The 12,605-nt window shown below is 42.0% G+C and overlaps 1 protein-coding gene across 5 annotated transcripts in view; it reads left to right on the forward strand.

Annotated features, from left to right (window-relative positions):
• The window catches only part of LOC127626114 (uncharacterized), a 77,364-nt gene extending 71,272 nt beyond the window's left edge, over positions 1-6,092 (forward strand). For 4 of the 5 annotated variants that reach the window (XM_052101888.1, XM_052101716.1, XM_052101959.1 and 1 more), the window contains one exon: positions 3,389-6,092. In XM_052101888.1, coding sequence (XP_051957848.1) covers positions 3,389-5,066 — 1,678 coding nt within the window. In that variant the 3' untranslated portion in view covers positions 5,067-6,092. The remainder of the gene's footprint in view (positions 1-3,388) is intronic. The other variant, XM_052102044.1, reaches the window with a different exon arrangement.
• Positions 6,093-12,605: the final 6,513 nt, after the last annotated feature.

Here is a 12,605-nt window from a genome sequence, read left to right on the forward strand (position 1 = left end):
GGGCGCAACAGTGACTCAATACCATTCATTTTCAATGCGAGCACAGCGACTTCCGGCGACACGAGCTGTCGCGACCGTTGGCGGTAGATGTGGGCGTGTCCAGCGACGCGACAAAGTTGAGAAAAGTTCAACTTTGGAGCGACCAACGGAAGCGACAGCCAATAGGAGAGACGACGGGAGAGCTCACGTGACCCTTCTCTCTCTCTCTCTCTCTCTCTCTCAAGATGGATGAAAGGCTAATTCTTGCTGTTAGAAATTTCCCAGTGCTCTATGATATGTCTCTTCCCACGTACAAGGACATTTTTAAGAAAAATACTGCGTGGAAAGGTTTATCTGAGATCGCGGGGATTTTATGGACCCAGAAAGACCGGCATTTGCATTTTCGCCGGAGATAAACAGCCGCTATGGCAAACAGCATGCCTTGTTTCTCATTCATCTTTGATATAAAGCATTTTATGTACTGATTCCATTTAGATTGAGTCTTTTCCCTCCAAAATGTTTGTTTTTAGTGGCAAGAAAAGAGATTCGCTGTCAACAGCAATGGAATGACATCCGTGAATGTCATTTATAAACGTTACTAGGCAACCAGTAGTGGGAACACCCACTAGCGACTTCACCGCCAGCCACTGGCGACCTGCAGCGACAAAGTCGCTTGCAGTGTGTACGCAGCTTAAGCAGGCTACAAACACAAACATTCGTGCAGCGTGCCGTCAGCAACAGGAAGTCCAGTGATGTCAGAACAGACCATCTGATTTGTCATCAGAGGTTAAGGTCACACCTTTTGATGAATAATTCATGAAAATACATTCTCATCATTGACTTAAAAGATGGCTAACAAGAATTCCATTCTATATTCAAAATTTCCTCAAATTTTTTAATATATAATAATAAAAACATCTAAAAAATAAGAAACTAAAAACTCAATACAAATGTGTTCTTTTACATTATCTTCATATATAATGAGGCAAAACCAATGAACCTCAGGTTACAAAAATAATTACATTTCAGTAAACATTGAAAATGGGACCCACAAACCACCACACAAGGATTAAATATTGTCCTTCATAATCTGAGAATGTGTAACACACACAACAAACAAACAAACAACCGCCATTCGCCACTAAGTGGCGGTGACGTCACCACGACGCTTGTGCCAGGCTATGTGCACGTTAAGGCCACGTGAAGTGTCGAACGCCCGCTGGCAGGAGGTCACGGGACAGATCCAACCGGTGACATGGGTCGAATGACTGAGATGACTGGGTGATGCACCACCTGTGCCCCCTACTGTGCCAACTTGCTGTGCTTTAGCCACCCTGCGCTCTGCTCGTTGTTGTGAGCTGCCGCCCTCTGCCCTCCGTTGTTGTTGGAGGCGACTGCCTCCAACTGGCCAGCAGCATCCTTCACAAGCCTCCTCCAAAGAGGCCGATCTTGACACTGCTGGTACCAGTCAGTCGGCAAGTCCACTCAGCTCCACATCCTCTTGTACCACATCACTCCATCTCTTCTCCAGCCCGTGCCGCTCCGCTTAGCCCCCTCTATCCGGCCGAACAAAAACTGTTTAGGCATGCGGTGGCCGGGCATGCGGCTACATGACCCAGCCAACGCAACCTTGCCTGCCGGAGGAGCTCACCGATGGGACTTTGTCCACATCTTTCAAAGATTTGTGAGCTCCTCACACAATCCAGCCTGGTTAAACCCAGGATGGATCTTAGGCAGGCCAGCCTAAATGTTTCTAGCCGGGCATGATGTTCCATTAGGGGGTCCACGTTTCGCAAGCATAGAGAAGGGAGGGAATGACCGTGGCCGAGAATACTTGAAGCTTTGTGCGGAGCGACAAACCGGGTAGCTTCCACACAGCGTTACGCTAACCGATGAAAAGATAATGCCGCTCGACTGATTCGAGTGAGACCTCTGCTGTCAAACCGGAGCTGGTCATAAGCACACTTCCCAGGTATGGAAAACACTCCACTCTCTCCACAACTGCCCCATCACCAATTGGGAGCTGTGGGGGTGTAGTGTCCGATGTTACATAATACCCAGGAAGGTGCTTAGTTTTGGTTGGGCTGATGGTAAGGCCCCATCTCTTAGTGGCAAGCTCCAGGTTCATCAGCAGCACCTCCAACTCCTCCTCTGAGTGAGCAGCAATCACCAGATCATCAGCATACATAATGTGGTTGACCAATAGGGATCCATCCCTTGACCGCACCCGGCATCGATCAACCTCCCATTATATCTGTACCAGATGGAAATTCCTCCAGTACAGCCATCGAAGGCTTCACGAACCACATGGTCGAAATAGATATTAAATAATGTGGGAGCCAGAGGACATCCCTGTCGCACTCCAAGGTGAACAGGGAATGGCTCTGACTCCCGACCACGTAGTTTTACCCGGGCCCGCTCGCCATCATGAAGGTCCTTAATGATCGCGAGCAGTGGGTCTGGGACTCCGAAAGCACGAAGAACAACCCAGAGCCCAGGCCTACTGATGGTATCATAGGCCTTGACCAGGTCAATAAAGCAGAGATGTAGGTCTTGCTGGAATTCCCTACACCTCTGCTGTAGCAGACGGACAGAGAATATGGCATCTGTGCAAGACCGCCCCTTCCTGAAACCACACTGGGACTCCGCAAGTCTCTCCTCAGCGTGCCTGGCAAGGCGATGTTGAATAATCCTTGCCAGGACCTTTCCCGCACACTGAGGAGTGAGATGCCCCTATAGTTATTACAATCTGAGCGGTCCCCTTTTTAAAGAGAGGGACCACCAGGGCATCCTTCCAATCCTGTGGAACCTGCCCAGTGGTCCAGACTGTTGTTATGATATCATGTAGGGCAGTCTGTGCACAAATACCACCCTCCCTCAGCATTTCAGCTGGGGAGATCATCTCTGCCCGGTGCCTTTCCTGGCCTCAGGCTCTGGATCGCCTTCAGTACTTCCTCCAAAGATGGCACCTCAGCCAGCCACCCACAGGGAGCGACTTCTTCCTCCAATATTTGTGGCACCGCAGCCCCAGCAGGGTCATCCCCACTTTGTCCCACAATGTTTACCAGGCTCAGGGACTTCCCCTCCCCCAGAACCTCACAGAAATGCTCAGCAAATCTGCAAACCTGTTTCTGGGGTAGTAAGACACACACACACACACACACACACACACACACACACACACACACACACACACTTTACATTATACAGTCTAGGTGTTATAAGATCAACTGTCATGAACTTCTAGAGTTTCTATATGAGACTCAAATATGTATTACGTATTTAATAGACTATTAATGTGTTTTTCTTGAAATTAAACAAGAAAAAAAAACAATCACACACACACTCAGTATGTTAAAACACCTGTTGATAAAAATCATAACCTGTTAGTGCTCATTTCTCATTTTAGCAGATCTCATCATGATGCCAGACAAATGAATCCCGGCCCTCCTGCACAGTACCGTCTGAACACAGAAAGAAAAAACTTTGATGGGACTGATGGAAAGGTCAGATTGTGGACATATGGACGAAAAGACAGAAGTAAGCTAAACAAAGTCTTACTGATGGTTGGAGAAACCGGTACTGGAAAGACTACCATCATCAACACCATGATCAACTATTTACTGGGGGTGAAGTTTGAGGATGAAAAGTTTTATGAGATCACAGAAGAACAAGAACACAAATATCAAACTAAATCCCAAACATCTGCAATCACTGTCTATGAGGTGTTTGATGATGAGAATCCAATATCTCTCACCATTATTGATACTCCAGGATATGGAGACACTGAAGGATCTGAGAAAGATGGAGAGATTGCTGAATATCTGACCAAATTATTTTCAAGTGATTTTGGGATCAAGTTTATTGACGCAGTTTGTTTTGTGATGAAGGCGTCTCAGAATCGTCTCTCTGGAAAAGAGTTTTACATCTTCCACTCAGTTCTGTCTCTGTTTGGTCGAGATATAGAGAACAACATTGTGTTCTTACTCACACATTCAGATGGATTATCACCAACAAATGCAATAAATGCCATTAACAGAGCTGAGATCCCCTGCAGAAGAGATGAAGACAATCAGCCTGTTCATTTCTTATTCAACAACCGTCAGAAAGAGAAAAGAGACAAACAGTATAAGCGTGCTTTTAAATCAGCTTGGGAACTGGGAGAGGAAAGCATGGGTCAGTTATTTTCACTACTGGAAGAAAACAACAGAAAAAGTGTCCAGATGACTTTAGATGTTCTGAAAGAGCGGAAACGACTCGAGGCCTGTGTCTCCAACCTGAACGAGCGAATTAAAGAGAAGGAGTTAAAAATGAAAGAACTAGGTGAGATTCAAGATGTCCTCGAACAGAACAGGGAAAAAATAAAGAATTGTGAAAACTTTGAGTTTACAGTCAACAGAGTTTACAGAGAAAAAGTCCCCATTGAGAACACATCACGGTGGGACAGAGAAGCGACCTGCTGCACTGTCTGTGAGGAGAACTGTCATCTGTACGGCTGCTGGTGGGTCTCTCCCAATAATGTCTCAAATTGTTCAGTCATGAAAAACAACAACTGTACTGTGTGTACAGGGAAGTGCCATTACACCAAACATGTCAAAGAGAACAAAAAATATGTGATAAAGACAAAGAAAGTCCCTCAGACATTTAAAGATCTTGAAAAGGAGTATGAAAGCGCTGGTGACAAGCCTGAGACCAGATTTGACAAAGACAAATATGAAAAGATTAAAAAGAAACGTGAAAGCAACATGAAACTAAAGGAGGAGAAAACAGACATAGAGAAAAAAAATAACAAATGGCTGGAAGAAATTGAACAAAAAAAGTCCAACCTGGTGAATGAAGCTTACAGCACCATCATGAATCTGTGTAAGATTGCACTGAAAGCAGACAGCGCGTTCACTCTTCAGTATCTGGATTTCTTGATTCCCAGACTGAAGGAGGAGGGAAAAGAGGAATGGATGAAGAATCTGGAGGATCTGAGAAAAGCTGCAGATGAGGAGAAAAATAAGGGGGCTTTACGTCAACTGAGAGAATATAGTGGCCATAAATTGAACCAATTTGTCAATTTTGTCTCTGGTAAAATGGAATAAAATGAAACAAATATTTTACACACAAGATGAAAAAGCAGAGCGGATGTTTCATGAGACTGTTAAAAAATGTATTTATTCACAAGAGGTTGATAATATTTTTTAATCAGGTGCAGAGTTGGGTAGTAACTTGTTACATTTACTCTGTTACATTTACTTGAGTAACATTTTGGGGGAAATTTTACTTTTAGTGTAGGTTTAAAAGTGGGTACTTTTTACTCTCACTCAAGAAAATATCTTTACAATGTGTGGCATTACTGCCGTTACATTACTGGGTTTAATTTGAATTAATGTGTAATTTATTGAGAGATCATTGAATGGGACTTTTACGGGAGCGGAAGTTCACAGCTGCGCGCAATAAGACGCTCCCACTTGAGTGATGAGTCACTCAAGTCATCAGTGCAGCAGCATCAAACTCCTCAAAGCGAAACACTTTCTTCGCTCCACACAGCAATGCCTTCTTTTAACATCAAGACAACGCTGGCTTTTCTGTGTAATGAGATGAGAATTTTCTGTGTCATTTTCAGGGTGATTCTGTAACTGGGTTCTTATGACATCAGTTTTTAAGTGTACATTTTTAAATCATTGCATATTAATGTGCTTTGTCCCACATGTTATAAGCAGTATTTATGTATTTTATGTATTTACTGTATAAATCCATTTAAACATCCAAATTTCTGCCATTCGCCTGATCGACAACTGGAGCGCGAACAGCATTTGTTGCAATGAGAGTAGCTGTGTCCGCAATCGTTCTCTCATTCGCTATTTCCTATATAGTGAATGGCAGTTAGTGCACTATATCTCAGCAGTAAGTGAACGAAATGAATGAATTTGGACGAGAGTGTCGGAGCTCTGGGGCTGGTGCAGAAACATCACATATGAAATTTTAAAATGCTTGGGTCTTATTTGTTATTCTTATTAAATAATATATTAATACAGTAAATCTTTATTCTGTTTGTAATTTTGTATATATACTGTGTGTTAATATTAAGAGTAAACACATTTGATCAAATAAAGATTACATTTTAAAACGCATCTGTATGTTTTGTCTCTCTATATGTTTTTATGTTATTTTAATCAAGCAATGATTTGTCAAGAAGTAATTTACTACATTCAGCATGAAATAAAACATTGCAGGAGTGAATGAAGCTGTAAATTCCCAGCTCGTACATCTTCCCCATGGTGGATTGTGGGAAATTAACCGTCATCAAGTGTTCTTGAAATGTACACTTGAAATTAGAGTGCATTGTGGGTTAGAATGAGTGAAAAAAAAGTAGGGAACGATTGGCTCACTCAGAATTCAGACACTCCTACAAAATAGCGAACACTCAAAATAGTGCACTATATAGTGAATAAGGGGTGGTTTCAGACACAGCGAGTGTTCCACAATCAGGGTTGGTACCCTACGTAGGCTGCGTTCTCTGCATTTAGAGAGTAGCGGTACTGCTGTACAGAACTAACAATCTAAATACTTACGACACTGAAACCTGTAACTACACTGAAATAAGAACAGGACTTTAAAAGCTGTGAAATAGCAAACAAAGGCATTATATTTCAGCATTATATATAATGTATTTGGACATTTTCATGTTTTCACTGTAATACTTATTCGAAATTTTGGCAAATTCATCCAGATCTAACAAGAACCCTAAAAGGAATAGTATACCCAAAAATTACAATTCTCATAATTTTCTCACCCTCATGCAAATCCAGATTGTGTATGACTTTCTTTCTTCTGCTGAACTCAATGAATATTTTTAGATCAATTTCTCAGCTCTGTAGGTCCATACAATGCAAGTGAATGGGTGGCAACATTTTAAAGCTAAACAAACAAACACAAGTCTGCATAAAAGTAATCCATAAGTCTCTAGTGGTTAAATAAGTATCTTCAGAAGTGATGTGATAGGTGTGGACGAGAAACAGATCCCTTTCACATTCTTCTTGTGTTTTTGGTGATTCACATTCTTCTCTGCATATCGCCCCCTGCTGTGTAGCAAAAAATGACAAATATTGATCTCTTTCTCACCCACACCTATCATATCACTTCTGAAGAAATGTGTTAAACCACTGGAGTTGTATGGATTACTGTTATACTGCCTTTATGTGATTTTTGGAGCATCAAAAATTTGGCCTACAGAGCTAAAATAATCTTTTAAAATTTTTAATTTGTGCTCTGCAGAAGAAAGGAAGTCATACACATCTCGGATGGCATGAGGGTGAGTAAATGATGAGAGAATTACAATGTTGGGTAAATTATCTCTTTAAAGTGATAGCTCAGCCATAATTTAATATTCTGTCATCATTTCTCTTCCCTCATGTTGTTCCAAACCAGTGTGAGGCTTTGTATTATGTGGAACACAAAATATGTTGGACATAATGTTAGGGACTGACACTCTTGGTCACCATTCACTTTCAGTATATATATATATATATGTAACGGGAGCCAGCTGGTAGATAGTTGTGCAGTGTGTAAACCTCACTCTCCTGACCTTAAGAGGTGCACTAGCGACTGACGCTAGAGGCTGTAGCCTATAGCCTCCTTGTTAGAGCACCCCCATGCCGGAGACCTAGGTTCGAGTCCTGTACGGAGCGGGTAGAACAAGAGCGTCACATATATATATATATATATATATATATATATATATAAAACATTCACTGAAAGTAAATAGTGACTCAGGCAAGCATTCTGTCTAATATCTCCTTATTGTGTTGCATGGAAGAAAGAAAGTCATACGGGTTTGGAACAACATGATGGTGAATGATGACAGAATTTCCATTAATAATAATCATAATTCTTTAATACATGTTCAATGTGTTTTATGTAATGGAATATAGGGGAGTTAACATCCATTATAATTTGTGAATGTAACGAGTTACTCACTACTTGAGTACTCTTTTAATTGGATACTTTCTTACTATTACTCAAGTAATTATTTATGTTAGTACTTCTACTTGAGTAATTATGTTTTTGAAGAAATGTTACTTTTACTTGAGTACAGTTTTTGGCTACTCTTCCCACCTCTGACACTCAGGTGTATCTGACACTTTATACCGATCGGTTGTTGGATTTGACTCTAAACACTATTAAGGATTAATTTGGTTATAGACTACCTGTGAAAATATTATGAATAGGGCTGTCAATCAATTACAATTTTTAAAATAAAAAATATTCAGATAATTAAAATGCATTACATTCTTGTAGCAGAAGAGTTCATCATTGATAAAACAAACCAAAAAGCAGCTTTACAATACAATGTATTGTTTACTACCATATTATTGATCATAAGTCAATCATTGTCATACAGTTCACAGCAATCCATCACACAAGTGAATTTGTCAGTCAGTTGGAGATGTATTATGAGGGCTTGTTTAAGGACCGTCAATGTACACCTGCGTCAGACATGCTTGTGTAATGTCTCGGGTGCGTTGCGTCATAAACAAAATTTTTAGGTCGCTGTTTCAAGTTAAATATAATTTAATACTTAGAACACATCTTGAGATCTCTTAGTTCGGATTTGTGCTCCAGGTGGTTTGAATGCAAGAACGTAACGCATGTTTGTGTTGTTCTGTCTACTGATGTGTTTTCTTCACTGTATAAACTGCGCATTACCACACAGCTGAAGTTTCACTTACTGCCCTCTGGAGTAAACAGGTGGTACTACAAGCTGCATTTCTCAGGAATCTTCCTTGTTACGGTCCAGGGGCATTGTGATTAATTGCGTTAATATTTTTAACGCGTTATTTTTTATAAAATTAATCATACTGAATTAACTTAATTATGAATAGAATAGAATAGATAATTGTTCATTGCAAATGGATAAAAAATATGTGCGGAACGTTGTTAATGAACATGTGCAACACAGAGGGGTTAAGCCAATGTGAACAGTCTCCAAGACGTGGGCAGGGTTCATGTTGGGATGGCAAGTCGTGTGGCAAAGCTCATTTTTAGTGTGGCAGCTGCCACCCTTCTGGCCCCTGGCTCTGCTTCTGACCAATCCTTTCTTAGCAACTGTTGCCCTTCTGCCATTACTCTGAAATGCGTTTTCCAATGAAAGCCTATGAAATTAATGTGTAGAGTTTGAGTTCTTTTAAGCTGCATTTTATTAAAAAAAAAAATAAATAAATAAATGTTTTACAACCCTCTCTATTGTTGTCCCTGGAGTATGGAGGGCGACATCAGACCACCTGAAGCACAAAACAAACCATTAAAACTCTGGGAGAGGAAATGAGGCAGACGGAAACAGTAGTAAATTGTACATTTTTGTAGTAAACAATCATCATTCCACCATGAAACATCTTTCTCCCATCCTTTTCCTTTCCCTGTAGGGATTGATTCTGCTGCTGCTCTGATTAATACTGAGCTTAATTTCTCTGTACACTCATCAATGTCATCTTCCATACTATAATTCATCAATTCTGTCTTACATATGCTATTATATTTCTCCCAATCTGCTTTCTCAAATTTTCATCTTTGTTGTTTTGCTACAACATTGTAAAGGGAATCAATGGAAAGAGGAGGTGAGAACCGGCTTTACAATATAAATAATATTTTAATGAGAAACTTAAAAGACAAACACACACATGACGGACATGTCAGTAAACTATCTCTCTCTCGTCGCACCACCGTCTGTCATCTGCCTTTATCCCTCTCAGTGGCTTAATTTGCCTGATAAGTGACCAGTTGTGTATGATCACGACCCGGCCCCGCCCTCCGCCCTGCCACATTCCTCCTTCGTTCTCTCAGGCAGGGGAGCCCCCGGCCTGACGTACACCCCCCCCCCCCTCTTTCCCTGGGGGAGGGCGTGCATTAAGCCTAGTCTGCCGGCAGGTCATCCCCATCTACCTGGACGAGGGAGGGGACAAGGGGAGGGAAACAGAAATAATTAAGATGGGGGGTTACTTCCTGTAACAGTGTAGTACCTCCCCAAAAAAACACTAAAATTTAAACGAGAGGGAAAAGGCCAACGCAGAGTGGCAGTGAGAGAGAGAGAGGAGAGAGTGATGGAAAAAAAAAAAACCTACTTGCCGGTTCACCAATACACCATCACATGGTCCTCGATCACTTCTCCACCCTCTCAGGCGGACGACAGCCGCTTCTCCCCGGGCGGACTGGAGTCAGACTCACGACCCCCGGCGGTCATAATGCCCCTCCGCGTTCTCGGCGACTCGTGGGGACACTCTTCCGCCCCTGGCAGCGGTCCTACCGCTCCAGGCGGTCGTGGGAACATTTCCCTCCTTCCCTCCCTTTTCATTATTGTAAGTATCTTGCTGATTTAATGTTTCCTACTGCTTTTTTGAGTACTTTTTTGAGTAGCCGCATAGGAATTCTCATTTCACCCATTGTTGCAAATGTTAATATAACTTTGTACTCATCCTCCATCCTCATCATTTTACTCCTTCCTCCTTCCTCGAAATCTGATCCTCTGTCTTTCCGGTTTTGCGATATCTGCCCTATCTGAGACCACTCTTCACTATTCATGTCTTCAACATCCTCCTCTCCATCTACATTACTTCCTTCATTTTCTTCATTCACATCACAGTCGTCAACAGACCCACCACGTCATCTTTCTTTCGACATCTTTCTTCCGCCGACAATCCTCGAGTCAAAAACCCAAACAACAACCTGCCGCTGGTCAACTTTGGTTGCCAGGGGAAGGGAACGCAAAATCACTCCCTTCACTTCTTTGAAGACCTCCATGATGAGCTTTCTCGTTCATGGGGGAAACCTTATACTTCCCGTATCTTTGTGCCTTTGGCGTCGACATATTCGACCATCGTGGGTGCTGAGGCATGGGGGCATTCGATGATGCAGCAGGTAGAAGAGACACTAGTGGGTTATCTCTCGCCTGGCTCAGCATCGTCATTAAAAAGACCGACTGTTGTGTTTATGTACTTGTCAGGAGATGGCGCTGTAGTTCACATGATGTTACCTATAAAAGCTGTAGAGTAAGGTTGCACCTGGTGTCTAATTATGTAGCCATGTGGCACTGTTGCATTGCTTGTGGGTTGAATAAACCTTGAAGAAGTAAGAAGGTTCTTGTCTTCTTGATTACCAGGACTTAGACATAACAAATTGGCGACGAGGATTTTGCTGGTCTACATGAAAGATGGCTGCTGTTGCTTCTTTTCCTACGCCATTCTTACCATGTCCGGGTGAGCCGTCTATTTCTTTTGGCGTCTGGTTAAAGATGTTTGAGAATTACTTGCTTGTCGTAAATGCATCAGGAGATGACTGGCCAGTTGCAAGGAAGCGAGCTTTGCTTCTTCATTGCCTAGGAACAGAAGGTCAGAGACTGTTCTATACTTTACCAAACCAAGGAGAAACAATGGAGGATGCTATTGAGACTTTGAAACTACACTTTATTCCTCGACGTAATGTTGTGGCTGAGCGTCATGCATTCAGAAAACGAATTCAAGCACCAGGGGAAACAATCCTGCAGTATGTTGCTTCTCTTTGGGACTTGGCCATGACATGTGAGTTTGCATCTAATAATGATGAAATGTTGCGAGATCAACTAGTGGAGAATGTAAACAGTCATCGTGTTAGAGAACATCTGCTATTAGAGACTGATTTGACTCTTAACAAGGCTATTACTATTGCTACACAAATGGAGGCTGCTGGTGAACAAGCTAAACTTTTTTCAAATCAGACTTCAGTACCGGTGCAAGCAATTCAAGCAACAAGTGTGCCTGCTGTTGACTGTTACAAAAGACAATCACCTTTGAAACCTCTGTCTGTGCCTCCAAAGTCTTTTGCTACTTCCTTGGCTCGTGCATGTTATCGATGTGGATCTACAAAACATCTTGCAAATGATTCCAGATGTCCTGCAGTTTCTGTAAAGTGCAATAATTGTCAAAAGTTGGGACATTTTTCAAGAGTGTGTCGTTCACAGCAAGCACATTCGGTACATGAGATTGAACTGCCTGAGCTTCAGATTCTTTACATGCATGATTTAGTATCTAATAAGATTAAGTGTATTACTACTATCATGACTGCATCAGCTTCTGTACCTGTGGAGTTGATTGTGGATTCGGGATCTTCCGTGTCCATTCTGCCAAAATCTGTGTATGAAAAACATTTTAAACAAGACTCTTTGCTGCCTCCTTCTGTTAAATTGGTGACGTATTCAAGAGATCCAATACCAGTGCTTGGCTGTCTACCTGTTACTGTTGATTTCCATGGCTGATGTCATTCTGACGAGGTGGCACTGCTCTTCTTGGAATGGATTTAATTAATGGGTTGCATCTCAAGTTTGAAGGTTCTTCCATACTTCCAGGATTGGCTTCAGCTTCTGTAATGCGACTTTCTGCTTCTGTGCCTGTTACTAAGCTAGGATGTGCAAAAGGATTTGTGCATAAGGTAAAGACTTCTTCAGTGGTGAAACTTGTACGTCAGAAACTTAGACGGTTGCCATTATCTGTTCGAAATGCTGTCAGTGATGAACTTCAACGCCTTCTTGATTTGGGTGTTATTGAACGAGTGGATGCATCACCATGGATTTCTCCAATTGTAGTTGTTCAGAAGAAGACCGGTGGAATTCG

This window comes from Xyrauchen texanus, chromosome 1 (assembly GCF_025860055.1).
Source record: "Xyrauchen texanus isolate HMW12.3.18 chromosome 1, RBS_HiC_50CHRs, whole genome shotgun sequence".
Classification (NCBI taxonomy): domain Eukaryota; kingdom Metazoa; phylum Chordata; class Actinopteri; order Cypriniformes; family Catostomidae; genus Xyrauchen; species Xyrauchen texanus.